At 41.6% G+C, this 20,492-nt stretch overlaps 1 protein-coding gene across 1 annotated transcript in view; it reads right to left on the reverse strand.

Annotated features, from left to right (window-relative positions):
• The window catches only part of ESR1 (estrogen receptor 1), a 297,894-nt gene that overhangs the window by 166,477 nt on the left and 110,925 nt on the right, over positions 1-20,492 (reverse strand). The window contains exon 4 of the mRNA XM_056126157.1: positions 7,702-8,034. Coding sequence (XP_055982132.1) covers positions 7,702-8,034 — 333 coding nt within the window. The remainder of the gene's footprint in view (positions 1-7,701; positions 8,035-20,492) is intronic.

A 20,492-nucleotide genomic window follows, 5' to 3' on the forward strand; every position in this document is an offset into this window, starting at 1 on the left:
CACAATGGAGTACTATGTAGCTGTTAGAAAAGATGAAGTCATGAAATTTATATACAAGTGGTACAACATGGAAAGTATCATGCTAAGCAAAATGAGTCAGAAAGAGAGGGATAGACATAGAAAGATTGCATTCATCTGGGGAATATAAAGAAACAAAATATGAGATTAATACCCAAGAATAGCTGATATCAACACCAGGAGGATTACTCCATAGCTCAGAGGCCAGCTAGGCATTCTAGGGGAAAGGGCAGCTCAGATAGAGAAGGGAGCACCAAATAAAGATTGTTTGGAGGATCCTCCCAGGAGGGGAGATGCATGTTGAAAGTAGACTATGGACCGAACATGTTTGCCACTCAAAGCCTCTTTTGCAGACCACAACACTCAAAAGGAGAGAGAGGACACAAGGGATTGCCCTGCCACAGAGGCAGGGTGAGATGGGAGAGATGGGGGTGGGAGGGATATTATCCATGGTGGTGGAAAATGGGCACTGGTGGAGGGATGGGTATTTGATCATTGTATAATCGAAACCCAAGCACAAAAAATTGTAAGTCTACAACTGTACCTCATGGTGTTTCACTAAAAATAAAAAAAAATAAAAAAAAAACTTTGGTTTTTAAAAAACCATGCCAAAAAAAAAAAAAAACCGTGCCAATATGTTTACATGTCAATTTTATTCGCAGAATTAAAGGAGAAATCAAACGCTTCTGGGCAAACAGAAGTTGAAGGGGTTCAAAATCATTAGATCAATATTATATGAAAAGTTAAAGTGACCTCTTGATGCTAAAATAACAGTACACAAATTTGCAAAAGAAAATATATGAGAATATAAATATTATTGGTATATATAAATATGTGGGCTGGAGTGTTAGCACAGCAGGTAGGGTGTATGGCTTGCACACGGCCAACCCGGACAAGCCAGGTTCGATTCCTCTGCCCCTCTCGGAGAACCCGGCAAGCTACTGAGAGTATCTCGCCTGCATGGCAAAGCCTGGCAAGCTCCCTGTGACATATTCGATATGCCAAACACAGTAACAAGTCTCACAATGGAGATGTTACTGGGCCTGATCGAGCAAATAGATGAACAATGGGAGGACAGTGCTACAGGGCAATAAATATGTAGTAAAATTCAAAATAAACTCATGCTGTAATGGTAGTTGGTAAATCATTTGAAAATTTAGAAGAAAGGTAAAACTACAAAGTTAGAAAAAAAACTATAACTACAATCACTTATTGCTGGTCATACAAGGTACACTGTGATATAAAATTTTTTAAATTGGGGACAACTAAACGTAGAGTTTTTATGATTAAACTTAAATTGTCAGATTAACAGTCATTTGTAAATAAAAGATCTTTTATGTAAACTTTGGAATAACCACAAAAGACCCACAGTAGATAAACAAAACAAAAAGAGAAATGAATATACCACACCACAAAAGATCACAGAGAAAGAAATTAAGAAAAAAATGAACAAAGGAATTACAAAAATCCAGAAAACAATTCTTTTAAATGTTAACAGATGAAATCTTCATTCAAAAGAGACAGGGCAGCAGAATGAATTAAAAGTAAAACCCAACTACATGCTGTCTAGAAGATACTCCTGGTTTAAGGACACAGAGATTCAAAGTAGAGAGATCAAAAAGATATGATATGAAAAGATACTATGTGACAGCATTTTCTAAACTAGATAATTAAACTCTTGGGGGCAGTGGGTGGAGTCACAAGAACAATCCGGGGATGCAGGCATCATGCCAGGTACAATTTTGGGGTGCTTTCTGTTTATTCACTTTTTATTTTTTATTTTTTTTAATTTATTTTATTTATTTATTTATTTTATTTTTCAAGCACCCATCCCTCCACCAGTGCCCATTTCCCACCACCACAGATCCCAGTATCCCTCCCACCCCCCATCTCCCCCCTCCCACACTGCCTCTGTGGCAGGGCATTCCCCTTTGTTCTCTCTCTCCTTTTGGGTGTTGTGGTTTGCAAAAGAGTTAAGCCTGATTTTCAGGGAGAAATGTTGGATGATTTACTTTCCATTGATCACTTGGCCACGCGGTTTGGAAAACATGTCCTGGTACCCGCATGCCAGAGCTATGCTTGTAGGAGCTCATGGTCACCGGGGTTCCATCTGGAGAAGGTGGGACGGCAGCACCTACCCCATCTGGGACCTCCCGGTGATATCAGCTCTGTTTGGGACCTGGAGCATTCTCCGGGAGCTGTGGGGCCCTCCAGTCGCTTTTCTTCTTTGTTGCTGTGTACTGTCTGTTTATTCACTTTTTAAAAGGTAGATTTCTTTTTGAGGGAACTAAGCAAGTTGTAAATTTATGTTTTATTGAATCAACATGAATTACAAAGTTACAGAGATATCTGTGATTGAGTTTCAGGCGTATAATATTCCAACACCCATTCTTCATGAGCACCCATTCCTCTAAACCAATCTTCCCCAAGACAAGAATCAAGAATACACAATGGAGGGTCCAGAGTAATAGTACCAAGTGTTGGGCATTTGCTTTGTATGTAGCTGATCCAGGTTCAATCCCAAGGACCCGCTATGGTCCCTCAAGTGCAGCATGAGTGATTCCTGAGTGCAGAACCAGGAGTAAGCCAAGATTAATGCCGGATGTGCCTCTCCCCCAACTTCGCCCCAAGGAATACACAATAGAGTCTCTTCAATAATTAGTGATGGGAGAATATGACAGCCACATTCAAAAAAATGAAACTGGACCCCAAATTTTCATTGCAATGCACTGTACTGCACTGTCCTCCCATTGTTCATCGATTTGCTCAAGCAGGCCCAGTAACGCCTCCACGGTGAGACTCGTTGGTACTGTGTTTGGCATATCGAATACATCACGGGTAGCTTACCAGGCTCTGCTGTGCAGGCAAGATACTCTTGGTAAAAATCCACTCAAAATCTATTGGGAATTTGAACGTAAGACTTAAAAACCTGTAAATGTAGCACTGTAGCACTGTCCTCCCATTGTTCATCAATTTGCTCGAGCGGGCCCAGTAACGTCTCCATTGTGAGACTTGTTACTGTTTTTGGCATATCGAATATGCCACAGGTAGCTTGCCAGGCTTTGCCATGTGGGTGAGATACTCTTGGTATCTTGCCAGGCTCTCCAAGAGGGGCAGAGGAATCGAACCCGGGTTGACTGCACGCAAGGCAAATGCCCTACCACTGTGTTATCACTCCAGCCCTAAAGCCCTGTGGCATTGATACTAGCAATTATTTTTTGGATCTGACTTCAAACAGCCAAAGCACCAACGGCAAAAATAAACTAGGAAGGCCACAAACCTAAAAAGCTTCTGTATAGCACAGAAAATCATTAGGAAAACAAAAAAAGCTACCTACTGAATGGGTGAAAATATTTGTGAACCATGTACCTGATAAGGTGTTAATTTTCAATACATAAATTTCTTACACAGACCAAAAACAAAAGTAATAATTTAAAAAATGGGCAGAGCAACAAACTTTTTAAAGAGTTATCATCTCACAGCTATTTGATTTGCTATCACTACAGATAACAGATAAAAAGATCTGATGAGAATATAAAAATAAAAAGGAATTCTTGTATATTGTGCATTGAAATATAAACTGATGCCCTGACTTTTAAAAATAATGTAGAGGTTCCTGAAATTTTAAAAATAAGACTGCCATATGACTCAGCAAGTTTACATCCAGTTATATATTCAGTGTAATTAAAAATGGGATACTGAAGAGATATCTGAACTCCCATGTTCACCGCAATGTTATTCATAAGAACCAAATACAGATGCAATCAAGCTGTCACTAAACAGATGACTAGACAAGGAAGACATACATATGAAATCTTATTCAATCATGAGAAAGATGGAAATCATGATTTTGTGACAATATGGATAGATCTTAAGTGTATTATTCTCAGTGTATAAAACAACATAAAGAGAGAAACATTGCATCGTATGACTTATCTGTGTTGGGGTAATGTAAAACTCTTAAGTGAAAAAGTGATTGTAAGGGAAGGGAATAAAACAGGAAGACACTTGCACAACAGTACACATTTTTAGCTATAAAAAAGTTCTAAAAATCTAATATAAAATATGATAACTATAACTGTAACTTATAATACTGTATTGTAAACTTGAAATTTACTAAGAGGGTGGAACCTAAAATTTTTCACCTGAAAACATAAATATATATAATAAATATAAAATGTGATGTATCGGCTAAATATAAGGAATCTTTTCATTATCTTTAGGTATATCAGATTACCATGATAGATATATTTTAGCTACCTTATTATTTTAATTATCAATTATGATACAAATTATTAAACTTTTAGAATAACCTCAATAAATTTTTGTTATTTGAGAGACATCTAGGGATTATCCAAATGTCTCAAGTAAATTATTGTATCACTTATATAAATCTCACTATTTCTAGAGTTAGTTTTTTTACTTATTACTCTTCTTACTAATTATGCTTTCTAGTTCCTCTTTTTAAGATTATGACTACTGCTATTCTCAAGCTAGCATAATATAAATTTAATATATCTATATTTGATTCTCATTATGGGCTATTATTCAGCATGATATATTTTTTAATGACATGATAATTTGCTATATGAAAAAGTTTCAAAATTCCACTACCAATGTTTTTGAAAAGCTTGATATGTATCTTTAGTTTTTTCTGGAAGCCCTTTTTTCCTTATTTTTTAAATATTAAAAAATTCAGTCACCATTTTTATTCTGCTTTGTTAGAGACGTATTATTTTGATTCATAATAACTGTCATACAATACTATGAATAATATGTAACTGTGCATATATAATACCACTTTTGAACTTTATTTCTCATAACATGTTTTCTACAAAAATTGTTTGGGATTGTCCCTCTCTCTTAAACTATCACTTACAGAGTGGTTTAGCCATATTTCAAAATCACACTAGTCATGGATATAATATTTTCCTTCCCTTACTTTCTATTTCTATTTGAATTTTGATTCAGAAGACCATCTTCATAAATTTCTTCATCCTGGAAATATATCTGGAATAAACTCCAATTGTTTCCAATATACTCCAAATTTTTACAATTATAAAATTGCCATGGTAGGAATCTACGGCAAACAATTTTAAAAATATGTACTTGAGTCCAACAGTGCTCAGGCTTTAATACTGCCAAGAGTGAAATATTTGCTATGGGATAATAAAACTTGGTAGCAATCCAGAATTGATACTCAGAGGCTGGAGTGGTAGCACAGCGGGTAGGGCGTTTGTCTTGCACGCGGCCAACCCGGGTTCGATTCCCAGCATCCCATATGGTCCCCTGAGCACCACCAGGAGTAATTACTGAGTGAAGAGCCAGGAGTAACCCCTGTGCATCGCCGGATGTGACCCAAAAAGAAAAAAAAAACAGAATTGATACTCAAAGATAGAGCCAGTAGTTGCTTTTCTTTTCCTTGTCTCTCAAAATAGTTTTTAAAAGGCAATAGCAGATATAAAGATAAAACCCTTAACCAGCTGTATTTAAAATCAAATATTTGCTTATCATTGGTTGCTACACATTCAAATATGAGACTAGATTGATGCTGTAGCACTGTAGCACTGTCCTCCCATTGTTCATCGATTTGCTTGAGCGGGCCCAGTAACATCTCCATTGTGAGACTTGCTGTTAGTGTGTTTGGCATACAGAATACATCACGGGTAGCTTGCCAGGCTTTGTTAAATGTAACTTAATTCCAGATATGAAAATTACTTTATATTTGTTAGTTGCTCTGAGCCTGAACAATCAAAACATGCCTCTTAATTCCCCTGTTTTTACATAATTCAATCACCACCACATACCTGGATGCCCTTTAGCCATTTGTATTGCAAGATTATTGGCTCCTTATGCAAAGTATGGTACATTTATATTACTATATGTAAACACAAGAGATTTTCACGGAGGCCAGATATTAGTTCGTCTGGCCTCTAATAGAGCAGTAAAATTTAAATGGAAACTAATGTACTTATTTTAGTTTAACCAAAATCCATACTACACTTCTGGTAATAGTTCATTTATGTGCTGAAAGATATAAGACATGAAAATTTTTCTTTAAATTCATCACATCACTCCTTTGACCTTTAAGCTCAGGGAAGTTTATTTAACTTATTTTGGCCTTTTTTGTGTATGTACATTAACTCCTGAGATTTGGCGCTTGTTGTCTAAATAACTAGAGTTCTTCTCCCAGAACAACAAGGTTGTTGTTTGACAGCAACACTAGTCCTAGAAAATCAACTTATGTATCAAGTGCTAATTATTCCACTTTTTCTACAAGTTCCTTAGAATAAGAACCAACTTTTGTTTTCTCTCATATTTCTTATCTGTTAAAATATGAATAATAGGCTAGGTTGAGTAGAAAACTGGCATTTAATAAAAACTATCATTAACTTGTTAGCCCATAAGGACCTTAAATCTTTGACAAGATAAAATTGTTTGTTAATATTAAGATGTTCTAAACAAACATCTTGATATTAAAAACTTGCTGAGCCTGATTTCCCTAGAGTTAGAGTATTAGATAAAATGCATTTGTTCGGTAATGTCCATTAATCATTACTAACCCTAGCAGTCCAAATCTAGTTATTACTTTCTGGATCATGACAGGATTTGTCCATGCCCAAGCTCTTAACTTATAGTTAAGCATGAGGCACTTTGGCCAGGCCCATCTTGATGCCAGGGTAGCACATAGCTCACCATTTGCCCTGGGTCCATCCAGTCCCTCGTCGGGACCCTGCTTTTGGAGGTGCTCAGAAGTAAGGGTAACTGAAGCCCAGGTCGAGAAAACAGATGCCCAGGAAGAAAATATCATTTAGAGTCAAATGACTCCCACATAACAAAAGCATAGCCCTTACTACTGTCTTCCTGTGTCCATACAAAAAGGACATTGCTCTGAATAAACTATACAAAGGACTTAAAGAGAAGAAAAAAGCAATATTTATAAGTCAATGGACGACAAACACAGATGAAAGGAAGCACTGTGATGGGGGCAACCCAAAAAATCTAAACTACCTGAGGCTGTGCAGGCAGGACAAAACAACGTTATCCTGCACATGCCAGCATGACTGGTAAATAGGACAGGTTAAACATAAATTAATTAAAAACTTTAACCTTTGTGATTTTAATTTTTAAAGAATGATTTCCTACTTACTAGGGGGAATTTATTCATTTTCATCATCCATGTCAATGAATTTATTCATTTTCATCATCCACGACACTGTCTCATTTGCCAAGGTGTCGAAAATCAGATGGGCTGGTCACGTAATGAGATTTAAAGACGCCGCTGGACTAGAGCTGTTACTGACTGGATTCCACGGGATGTCAAAAGACCGCGTGGCTGCCCACCTACCAGATGGTCAGACTTCTTTGTCAAGATCATGAACGATCGGTTTGAGGCCCTTCATGTTCCCTGAGCGAATAGATGCCATTGGGCTACACTAGCACGCGACAGGGACAAATGGAGACGTTACTGGCGCCCGCTCGAGCAAATCGACAACTAACGGGAAGTTAAGTGATTAAGTGATCATCCATGTGCCATCTCTCCTCCAGACATTAGTTGACTACAGTGAGCCAACCTTGAAACTAATTAGATGACCAACTATTGCTTCCCACTGTTTTCCCCATGACATCGTTCAGGAACAGTTGTTCACTCTGAACAATTCAAACCGTGCTCTGTCTCCTTACCTGGCACTCTCTTTGCCCAGTTGATCATGTGAACCAGCTCCCTGTCTGCCAGGTTGGTCAGCAGACCCATCATGGACGCTTCGCTGAATGGTCTGGTTGGATCATACTCAGAATAGATTATAGGCGGCTCAGCCTCTAACAGGGCGCTGACCATCTGATCAGCTGTCAGGGACAAGGCCGGGCTGTTCTTCTTGGTGTGCTTGATCAAGAGAGGACTCGGCCAGTAGTTGGCAGCTCTCATTTCCCCAGAAGGCCCTTCCTTCGTTTCATCCGCATCATCTCTCTGGCGCTTATTCTTCAGCATCCTCCCCCCTCGTCGATCCTTTCGTATCCCTGAAGACACAGGGAAAAAAACAAAGAAACATGAAATTTTCTAACACAAGATTCCATAGCAAAGGCGTCTTCAATATGAACTACTCTTTTGGTGAGCTGGTAAGTGTTTAACAACCAGTTTTGCAAGAGGGAGAAAGACTCTCCTTGGTAGCATGTGCCACTTTCCATGGTGCAAATGCTGCCATGGCAGAGGATTTTAAGCTTTGTATTGGCCATCAAACAGCATATAAAATGCCTGAAAATGTAACGCTGCACTTTTATAAGCCAATACAAACTGGCTCTGACCAAGTCATGCATATAAGACATAGATAATCCAAAAAAATTATCAATTTTTGTTCTTGAAGCATGGCTTAGGATCAGACAGATAAGATTGCTTCTCTTAGAAAACTTTGGCCAGGCAGAAGGGGGTGGTGATACTCAGGACCTATTTCTGACTCTGTGCTAAGAAGTGAACAACCATTGGCATTGCTGAGGAGACTGTATGTGATGTCAAAGATGAAACTGAGAGCGCCATCTTTGAAGCGTTCAGAATAAGAGAAGGAACACATGGAGGGTGCGGGATCCCGGAGGAAAAGAAAAAAGAAAAAACAGGTTCCAAAAAGAGCCGAGAGCACCGGCAAGTTCCAGATGGAGTAGGCGCCGCATCTCGCCTCCCCCAGATGGAACCCTGGTGACCAGAAGCCTCTACAAACACAGCTCGAGTATGCGGGAACGAGGACTTTTTCTCTCTATATACAAAGTGATCAATGAGAAGTAAACCACCCAATCTTTCTCCCTGAAAATCAGAGTTAAGTTTGGAGCATGGCCACAGCCCCAGAAACACAAGGACTTAATGCAGAAACCAGCAGCTTAGAGCAGAAAAGTGAACGGACGATGAGTTAACCCAGGCCATCATTTCTGCCCCATTCGCCCTCTCTTCTCTGGAAAGAAGGATGGCGGCAGCATGGGAGCCTTGTGGACAGCAGGTATGAGCCGGGGGTGTGGGGGGCGACTAAAACTTCACGAGAAGGGGGGCATTCCGGTCCGTCCTTCACGCCCTACCGAGGTCAACAGTTGCCCCCTACGAGCGGCTCCCCAGCACGGCCACAGTCCCAGAAGCACAAGGACTTAATGCAGAACACAGCAGCTTGGAGCAGAAAAGTGAAAGGACTATGCGTTAATCCAGGCAATCATTTCTGCCCAGAGGGGAAAGGGTGTTGCTCCCTTCCGCCCTCCTCCCTCTGGAAAGAAAGATGGCGGCCACATGGGAGCCTTGTGGACAGCAGGTATGAAGGTATGAGCCGGGGGTGTGGGGGCGACTAAAACCTCATGGGAAGAGGGGCGTTCTGGTCCGTCCTTCACGCCCTACCGAGGTCACCAGTTGCCCCCCACGAGCGGCTCCCCAGCACAGCCACGGCCCCAGAAGCACAAGGACTTAATGCAGAACCCAGCAGCTTGGAGCAGAAAAGTGAACGGACTATGCGTTAATCCAGGCCATCAAGTCTGCCGGAGGGGAAAGGGTGTTGCCCCATTCACCCTCTCTTCTCTGGAAAGAAGGATGGCGGCCGCATGGGAGCCTTGTGGACAGCAGGTATGAACCGGGGGTGTGGGGGCGACTAAAACCTCATGGGAAGGGGGGCGTTCCGGTCCGTCCTTCACGCCCTACCGAGGTCACCGGTTGCCCCCCACGAGCGGCTCTCCAGCACGGCCACAGCCCCAGAAGCACAAGGGCTTAATGCAGAACCCAGCAGCTTGGAGCAGAAAAGTGAAAGGACTATGCGTTAATCCAGGCAATCATTTCTGCCCAGAGGGGAAAGGGTGTTACTCCCTTCCGCCCTCCTCCCTCTGGAAAGAAAGATGGCGGCCACATGGGAGCCTTGTGGACAGCAGGTATGAGCCGGGGGTGTGGGGGCGACTAAAACCTCATGGGAAGGGGGGCGTTCCAGTCCGTCCTTCACGCCCTACCGAGGTCACCAGTCACCCCTCACGAGCGGCTCTCCAGCACGGCCACGGCCCCAGAAGCACAAGGACTTAATGCAGAACCCAGCAGCTTGGAGCAGAAAAGTGAAAGGACTATGCGTTGATCCAGCCCATCAAGTCTGCCGGAGGGGAAAGGGTGTTGCCCCATTCGCCCTCTCCTCTCTGGAAAGAAAGATGGCGGCCACATGGGAGCCTTGTCGACAGCAGGTATGAGCCGGGAGTGTGGGGGCGACTAAAACCTCATGGGAAGGGGGATGTTCCGGTCCGTCCTTCACGCCCTACCGAGGTCACCAGTTGCCCCCCACGAGCGGCTCTCCAGCACAGCCACAGCCCCAGAAGCACAAGGGCTTAATGCAGAACCCAGAAGCTTGGAGCAGAAAAGTGAACGGACTATGCATTGATCCAGGCCATCAAGTCTGCCGGAGGGGAAAGGGTGTTGCCCCATTCGCCCTCTCCTCTCTGGAAAGAAAGATGGCGGCCACATGGGAGCCTTGTGGACAGCAGGTATGAGCCGGGAGTGTGGGGGCGACTAAAACCTCATGGGAAGGGGGGCGTTTCGGTCCGCCCTTCATGCCCTACCAAGGCCACCAGTTGCCCACACGAGCGGCTCTCCAGCACGGCCACAGCCCCAGAAGCACAATGACCTAATGCAGAACCCAGCAGCTTGGAGCAGAAAAGTGAAAGGACTATGCGTTAATCCAGGCAATCATTTCTGCCCAGAGGGGAAAGGGTGTTGCTCCCTTCCGCCCTCCTCCCTCTGGAAAGAAAGATGGCGGCCACATGGGAGCCTTGTGGACAGCAGGTATGAGCCGGGGGTGTGGGGGCGACTAAAACCTCATGGGAAGGGGGGCGTTCTGGTCCGTCCTTCACGCCCTACCAAGGTCACCAGTTGCCCCCCGCGAGCGGCTCTCCAGCACGGCCACGGCCCCAGAAGCACAAGGACTTAATGCAGAACCCAGCAGCTTGGAGCAGAAAAGTGAAAGGACTATGCATTGATCCAGGCCATCAAGTCTGCCGGAGGGGAAAGGGTGTTGCCCCATTCGCCCTCTCCTCTCTGGAAAGAAAGATGGCGGCCACATGGGAGCCTTGTGGACAGCACGTATGAGCCGGGAGTGTGGGGGCGACTAAAACCTCATGGGAAGGGGGGCGTTTCGTTCCGCCCTTCACGCCCTACCGAGGCCACCGGTTGCCCCCCGCGAGCGGCTCTCCAGCACGGCCAGGACTCCAGAACACAGAAACCAATTTCTTAACTATCTGACTTTCAGTAGAAATACTTCCAGGGTCAATAGGTAAAAGAGCAGAAATCCAAAACCAACATTTAATTCTTGAACCCAGCCGTAGAAAGCAAATCACTTCACAATGCTTTTTCAGCATGTCTGATTTGGGGGGGGGGGTAAACTCTAAATAATAGTGGTGAATCTTTTATTGAAACAATGAATCTAATCAAAGCAGATAGAGTGTTAACTAGAATTCATCTGCCTCACAGGGACGGGGAGGGGTGGGGGTGGGGTTTTATTGGGGTTCTTCATGGGAAAAAATAAGTATTGGTAAAGGGAAATGTGTTTGATATTTACATGACTGAGACATAAACCTTTTCCCACAGTGATTCAATAAATAAATTAAAAAAAAAAAAAGATCAAACTGAGGTCGGTCACATGCAAGGTAACTGCCTTACCTACATAACATCTCTCCAGCCCCTGTAACTATTCTTTAATAGTAAATAATTTTTAAGCACTTGGTAAATACCGGTCATCCAAATACACTTCTTAATGGAAGATACTAAGTGTAAGAACTTATCTAGAATGCATTTTACAGTCTTTGCATTGAAGAGGTATCCAGAAAGTCTTTCATTACTAAAAGTTGCATCTATGCACCTTCAGGGTTCATCTGAAACCCTCAGAAGTTTATTTAGTGTGGAGCTTATCACAAGTGTATCTATCTTTTCCAGATATGGAAGTTGAAAATAATCCCCTGTCATCCAAATTTCCCTCACTAACTTATGGCAGGAGGGAAAATGGTCTCCCTGCCCATGATTCTTTGAGACTTTGACTCTGTGACTTAGCCTGGGTAAAATCAATCAGAATGTTGAAAGCCATCAGCATAAATAATATTTTAAAAAATGAATACATTACCATCTTTTTAAAACATGACTCTCTTCAAAATATGTTAGACTTCAATAATGTTAGGCATAGTTGAAAGAAACAACTATTTTGACAAAAATTTATTATAATCACCTTTACTACTGAAGATATGAGATGCAAACACTCCTCATAACATACTACCTGTTCCACCACTCCACAGTAAAATGAATTGCTTGTGTCCAAAATTTGAATTATTCATCTTTAATCTGTCAAGAAATTTGAATAAATGTGGGGCCCAAAGCAGTAATACAGAAAGTAGGGTGCTTTTCTCGCATGCATACAATTTGTGTTGGCTTCCCAGCGCCCATATGGTCCCCTGAGTCCACCAGAAGTGATTCCAGAGTGCAAAGCCAGGAGTAAGTCCTGAGCACCATTGGGTGTGACCCGAAACAAATTTATCAAAAAAGATAAATTTGGACAAATATGCAACTTTGGATTTTATGCATAATTTTATTTTTGTAAGTCTACATTAGGTGTATTTTCTAACATTTTAAAAGCTTAATGAATCAATAGACACTTCCTATTTTTTTTGGAATTGAAAATAATTCTCAGGAATTCCTAGAATAGAAATAAATTGTAAAGATAATAGTGATTATTATTGTCCCTAAGAGGCACTCAGCACTCACCTATATTTAAGCTCATAAAATACACTTTACATTCCTCACAACATTCCTCTCAATAATTCTATATGATAAAAATTGGGGAACTGCTTAGGTTGATATATTTGTCTAAGATGATTCTCTTCTGTGTACAAGATCTTGCACCTCGAGATTCAGGGGCATTTTTCTTTTCCCTAAACAGTGTTTTATCATTTTATCAATTATCAACAACGCCAACAATGCTGACATTCAGTCTTCAGACCAGTTAAAGGAAAAGAAGAGCTTTGTGATGGTCCTGGACAGGTCTCTTAAATGCTCCATCGCTAGCTAAGCTATCATTCGTGCCTGAATGAAGGCCACGAAGCCCTTCTCAGTTCATCATAGCACAGCTGGAATAACACACATACCATAAGGTTTCAACTCTAAGCACCATGTACCATTCAGATCAGAGTCACTAGGACTCTGCGAAGGCATGAAATCAGGTCACATTGAGAACACTGAGTAGCTCCTCAGTTCCTGGGCAGACTTAACCCAGAAGACTTAGAGGGAAATGAGAGCTAACCTCAAATGGTGCTGTGATCTGAATGTGTGCAATTCAGGGTCACCTCCCCCCAAATTTCATATGTTGAAATCTCATGCCTAATGTGATGGCATTAAGATGCAGAGCCATTGGGGTGTCATTAGGGAAAGAGGGTGGGGTCCTCATGATTAGAATTTGTGCCTTCCCAGTCACACATGCTAGGGGAAAAGGCAGCTCAGATAGAGAAGGGAGCACCAAATAAAGGGTATTGGGAGGATCCTCCCAGGATGGGAGAAGCATGCTGAAAGTAGACTACAGACCGAAATGATTGCCACTCAATGCCTCTTTTGCAAACCACAGCACCCAAAAGGAGAGAGAGAACAAAAGGGAATGCCCTGCCACAGAGGCAGGGTGGGGTGGGGTGATGGGGAGTGGGAGGGATACTGGGATCCATGGTGGTGGAAAATGGGCACTGGTGGAGGGATGGGTAGTCAATCATTGTATAACTGAAATCCAAGCACAAAAATTTGTAAGTCTACAACTGTACCTCTTGGTTTGTCACAAATAAAAATTAGAAAAAAAAAGAATTTGTGCCTTTTTAAGATGAGATCAAGGAACTAGCTTGCTCAATCCACCATGTGAACATACAAGAAAACGGCTTTTCTTGAATGTCCTCAAGTCAGAAAAGAGAACTTCATTCACCAGAGAGATACCAGATCTGCTTGTACCTTCATCTTGGAAGTCTCAACCTTCAGAACTGTGAGAACTAGATGTTTACTTTCTAAAGCAAGCACACGGTGCCCTTTCTATGATAGTGGTCCAATTGGACTATGAAAAATGGCATCACCTTGTTTTTATCAAGTTCAGAGAAGCAACTGTGGAAACTCTGAGTAGACAGAGTTCAATAGAAGGAAGCAATTTATAGGTCAGGAACAACAACAAAGATAGAATCTGCTGTTTTAGGAAATAATGAGTTGGATGGTTGGAGGTTTCCAAGAATAAGCTGATGAAGACTTCACAGAGAAGTTGCTGAAAAAGGTATGATTTCTCTTAGTTCCAAATTTCTTAGGACATTCTAAAAATGGAATTTACAGAAGCTGTATTCAGAATAGTAATGACCAAGACTTGTACCGAACAAGCGAAGGCACATGCGTTGTTCTTCTATGCCCATCAGGATATTACTCAAATGTAGTTTCTTTCCCAACTCTCTCTCTATTCTTTCAGAGGTAGATGGAAAGATAACAAGTGGTGTGATTGCTGAAGAGGTGATTAAAGATCCAAGAGAATTCAGAGATAGTCTCCTTTGGTGTCACCAAGCCTCAAGTTTGATGCCCAAAGTGCAATTCCAGAACCATTGCCACTTGTGATCCCTTGCTACACAGAAAAGTGGACAATATCTGAAATCCCCACCAGGTATGTGCACGCACTGAATACCTGTTCTTCCCAGCAACCACAACTAAGCATGTAAATATCACCACCAAGTATGCTAAAGCCCAGTCACCCTACAGAGTGACATCGGAGGGCTGGGGTGAGAAGAAAAGGCTACAGCCTGCATTTTCTCCAAAAGGAAACTAAGAATTAACTACACATGAGTATTTTATCTTTATTAGAAATGGCCTTAGTACAGCAGGTACGGCACATGCCTTGCATTTTACTGACCCAGGTTAGATTTCTGATACCCCTGAGCTCACCAGGAGTGATCCCTTAACGGCAGAACCTGGACTAAGGCCTGAGCACCACTGGGTGTAGCCCCAGAACTAAAAAAGAAGCGCCTTAAAAATAAAACATTCCTTCTATCATAAGCTTTCTCTTTTCTGTTTTTTGTTTGTTTGTTTGTTTTGCTTCAGGCCTACACAGTGATGCTTGGGACTCACTCCTTGCTCTCTGTGCTTGGGGATCTCTCCCCGTGTATCTGGAGACCTAAGTGAGCATAGTTCCATGGAAAATAAAATCACCTTAAACTAAGTCCTGTGCTATTGCTCCAGCCAAAAAGCTTTCTTTTCAAAAGACTTCAGAGTTAATCCTGACTAAATCTCCTGGAAGACGCATGCCAAGCAGCCAAACTTTATGGCATTTACCCACCCCTGCTGCTGTAAACCCCAGAGCACCCATGGGAGGCACTCAGGCTCCGGCAGCAAAATCGTCCTCACCACTCAGCCATGCCGAGGGCTCAACTCCACCGACTCATGAATCTTCTCTGCAAACATCCATCTCAGAATAATCTCAGGTGCTGGTGAGAACTCTGTACTTTAGGCTGAGAACTCGGTTATTTTTCAGAGTCAGGGTAGGTAGCCTCACTTCCTGCTACTTGTGAAGCCCCAGCAGAGCTCACCCTCACCCCACCCACCACACTCACCCCACGCTCGCCAGCCACTTTGAAAATTCCTCAGTCCAAACTATAGATCTGGAATTGTCTGGACCAGGGGCAGCAGTGGGACCCTTCCTCTGAAGCAACATAAAGCTTAGTAAATTCTTCTACAAGGACTTAGCAACCCTGCAGTCAGATATCACAATCTTCATATAAATTTATCTTCTAGATCTATTAAGATTAATACTGAAACTTTGTTTTCTAATCAATTCTAATCCTAGAATTGAATCAACGCGTTGCAGTTTGTTCTACGCTAAATAAAAGATTTTTTAAAAATAAAAATAAATAAAAAGTAAAAAATTAAAGAAATGAAAGACTTCAGAGATTAAAAACAAGTCGATAGCATTTTATTTTATTTATTTATTTATTTATTTTTGTGTTTTGGGTCACACCCGGCAATGCACAGGTGTTACTCCTGGCTCTGTGCTCAGGAATTACCCCTGGCGGTGTTCAGGGGACCATATGGGATGCTGGGAATCGAACCCAGGTCAGCTGCATGCAAGGCAAACGCTCTATCTGCTGTGCTATTGCTCCAGCCCCTTGATAGCATTTTAACAAGGAGTTATAGCACAGCGGTAGGGCGTTCGCCTTACAAGCGGCCAACATGGCCACCCGAGTTCGATTCCTCCGCCCCTCTCGGAGAGCCTGGCAAGCTACCGAGAGTATTTGATATGCCAAACACAGTAACAACAAAGTCTCCAATGGAGACGTTACTGGGCCCGCTCGAGAAAAACAGCATGGTATTACCACCTACTTTAAACAGTCCCCAACTAGAGACAATCTTATTTTCACAAGAATTTTAGACTCAACTCGGGTTTGAATATTCATGGTGATCAAGAACTATTACCAAGAACTCACAGATCAAATTATTCTCCACCAAATGTTTAGATTGGAGGGAAACAGATTAATCAAAAGTCAATCATTATCTTTTGAATGAATGAATGAACGAACGAATGAATAACCAAAGCAAAATGGAAGGGAGGATGTAGTGTAAGAAGTAGGAAGCTGGGATGGAACAATAGCACAGCGGGTAGGGTGTTTGCCTTGCATGTGGCCAACCCAGTTTCGATCCCCAACATCTCATATGGTCCCCCGAGCACCGCCAGGAATAATTCCTGATTGCAGAGCCAGGAGTAACCCCTGAGCATTGCCAGGTATGACCCAAAAAGAAAAAAAAAAGAAGTGGGAAGCAAAGTAATCTTTTATAGGAAAGAAGGGTGCATTTGAGATCATGGAAAGCATAAAACTTCCTTTTTTGGAGACTTCATAAGTAGATTACTCAGACAGAATGGATGTCATACTACGTAAACCAGCAAGGGGAATCACCACATTTTTCCCCCTGCAGTTTGATGGTATTTGACTCATGTTGTAACACAGATGATCAAAATAGTCACAGCTCTGGGATGCAGAGTGATAAAAATAAAAACTGCAGGGATAGATGGAAGAGAACACTTATAAGATCTTCAAATAGGGAAAGTAGATTCAACTAACATTAACAAATAGTTTCTCTAAACTACCACCAAATGTACTATATATTTTCAAATGTGAAAGTCCCTGCAAATGTATAAGTGGAACAAAAGTAGAAAACTGTACATATTATGTGACCAATTGCCTATGACTCGACCCCAGGGCACTGCTTGATGAAAAAAAGATTCCATTACTGAATGCAATGCAGACTTCCAGTAACAGTACTGAACATGCATTTGGACTAGTTAAAAAAAAAAAAGAAAGAAACAACTAAGCTGAAATTGAATGGAGCAAAGGTGAAAAATGAGCCATCTCCCATTTCTATTTTATTTCAGCTGACAATAGCTAATCAGAACCAGTGAATGCACATGTCACTAAGGGACATACAGCACAGGATACTGTATAAAAAGTGGTGTTGGTAAATAAAAGCCAAGAATAAAATTTAAATTTTCTCTCCACCTTCATCAAGATATTTTCCAGAATTATAAAGTAAAGTAAGTAAAGGCCCTCCCGTTGATCATCGATTTGCTCGAGCGGGCCCAGTAACGTCTCCATTGGAGACTTTGTTGTTACTGTGTCTGGCATATCGAATACTCGCGGTAGCTTGCCGGGCTCTCCGAGAGGGGCGGAGGAATCGAACTCGGGTCGGCCATGTTGGCTGCGTGCAAGGCAGACGCCCTACCCGCTGTGCTGTAGAGCAACAACATAGACTGGTGTGTGTTTAATGTTTATACTTATTTCCCTTTCACTAACTTATTTTGAACTCACAGGACCAAACTACTCGGTAACAAGACAGAATAAAAATCCATTAGCTCATGCCCATTTGAATAGGCAGCCTCTTGACAGCCAAGAAGTTGATTTGTAGCCAACAGCATTTGGTGTTTTAATGCAATGTAAACAAGATGCGCTGTCAAACATCATTTTCCAGAATGGCTAAGCAAAATATCCAACAGAACAATGCAGAGGTCACACAATGGATCTCTCCATGTTTTCACATCATTAACTCTCAAGTCCTGTCGCTGATTAGATCATATTGGTCAAAATAATGTTTTCCACTCCTTTTTCAAACGTGTAAGAACTCATGATCAGTCAACAATTGTCGACTAACTTCATTTGATGGATTGAGGAAACAAATTTATTCCTCATTCATGTGTGGCACAGCACCAGTTTCTCTTTTATCACATGGCTCAAATCCACTCTACTATGTTCTTTGCACTGCTTGGGCATTTAGAACTTCTACTTACCAGAAATGAGTGATTCTAATGCGTTCTAAAGAATTACCCTAAGGGAATTTATTAAGCTAATACACATAAGTGATCAAAAGGGGGGTAAAACAAAGAAAAGTGGTATACAGGGACGGAAAAACTAAGGAAGCTTTTCTAGTGTCAATAATTTGAGGGCAATACAGGCACCAGTCGAGGTAAGACAGACAGAGAAGCTAAGAACCTACTAAAAGCTAAAATACTTTTTTTCAGGCCAGAGAGAGAGTACAGCAGATAGGGCATTTGCCTTGAACTCGGCCAACCAGGGTTCAATCCCCGGCATCCAATATAGTCTCCCAAGCACCACCTGGAGTAATTCCTGAGCAGAGAGCCAGGAGTAGCCCCTGAGCATCTCTGTCTGTGACCCCCCCAAAAAATATACCTTTTTCTCAATCTAGACTCCGTGCACAGCCATTTCTAATTACTGCAAAGTTTGTTTCATTATTCTTTTTCCACTTCTTAAGTTCTTTAGCTTGGGTATTGTATCTTAGGAAAAGTTAATATATGATCAGAATATTCATTAATGATAGAGTTCATTGGAATACTTTCAATGCATTTTATTAATTTTAATTTTTCTAAAATGTTCGTTTTTTCTTAATACAAAGTGAGTACACCTATAACTTCAGTAAAGTTATTTTTCCCCATTTTCTAAGTCTACTTTAAGCTGGAGCGATAGCACAGCGGGTAGGGTATTCGCCTTACAAGCGGCCAACATGGCCGATCTGAGTTCGATTCCTCCGCCCCTCTCGGAGAGCCCGGCAAGCTACCGAGAGTATTCGATATGCCAAACACAGTAACAACAAAGTCTCCAATGGAGACGTTACTGGGCCCGCTCGAGCAAATCGACGATCAACGGGAGGGCCTTTACCCTTTACTTTAATGTGTTATTAAATATATCAAACGTATGCATAATCACTCTTCTTTTGTTTCTCAATAATTTCACATTATTCATAGGGTATAAAAAAGTCAGACAAAAAATACACTAAAAGCTTTTTAATTTGACATGCTAAAGAAAACAGAAGTGGTGATTAGTTAAGAATTAAATAAAATTTTGCATCAGAGAAGTTCCCCTGTTTCAATTTCAAGGCTTTCCCTTCAAATGTAAAGAAGAATACTATAAGGCATGAATTGTTATTATTTTCCATTAGCAGGAGAAAGAAGTTTTAAAGAATTATCATGCCCAAGGTCATACCAAGGACAGTGCAAAGATTTGAACCTAAGAAAATCATGAAGCTCTAGTTTACTATTATTGATATTATAGTTCCTAAGTGCATCACATTCAAAGACAATGAATAATCCAGTTTATGTAAAAGACGATAGATCCTCTTGGCTGCACCAAGCCACCACCCACCACCACCTCAACCCAGCACCCCCACTCAGAGGGAAGCACCGCTCTGTCCCCAGAATTTCAGCCAGAACCGCCCTGCCCTGCCAGCCTCCACCCCCAGAGAGCCAACCCACTCCTCCAACAGGTCTGTGGACCCTTAGTGTCATCTCCCTGCATCTATCCCTCATGGCATACCTTAAAAACTTCTAAATACAAAACTGCCCAGAAGCTTCATGTCCGCGTGAAGAAGTTGACATGACTACACTTTACATATTAAGCACTAGTTAACACCAAGCCTCAATAAGCCATGGTAGTACACAAGGAGATCCATTGCAGAAACAAAAACATACAACAGGTAAAAACTCCAAAACACAAAGATCATAATGGTAAAACAATGCAGAAACTCACCAGGCTTAATGATTGAAGTTGCTAGCCCATATGAATCAAACAGTCGTAATGAACTCTATAACTCTCAGATAAGGAATTTAAAATGGAACATTTAAGGATGAATAAGGAGTTCAAAGAAGCAATGGAATGCACTGCTGATAAAATACAAGAGGATATGAGAGCAGAAGTAAAGAAAATGCAAACAAAAATACAAGCAGAAATGACACACCTAGAAAATTTGGTAGGTAAAATGAAAAACTCAGCGGAAGGCCTCAACAGAGTAAAAGCTGCTGAGGATAGAATCATGAGCTCCAAGATGAGGTGCAGAGAATCTCCAGACAACAGCAGAAAATGGAAAAGAGCCTCAAAATAAACCAACAGATATCAAGAGAAAATTGTAATGAAGCCAAGAGGAATAACATAAGAAT

The sequence above is a fragment of the Sorex fumeus genome, unplaced genomic scaffold (genome assembly GCF_029834395.1).
Source record: "Sorex fumeus unplaced genomic scaffold, SorFum_2.1 ptg000061l, whole genome shotgun sequence".
NCBI classification, from domain to species: Eukaryota; Metazoa; Chordata; class Mammalia; order Eulipotyphla; family Soricidae; genus Sorex; species Sorex fumeus.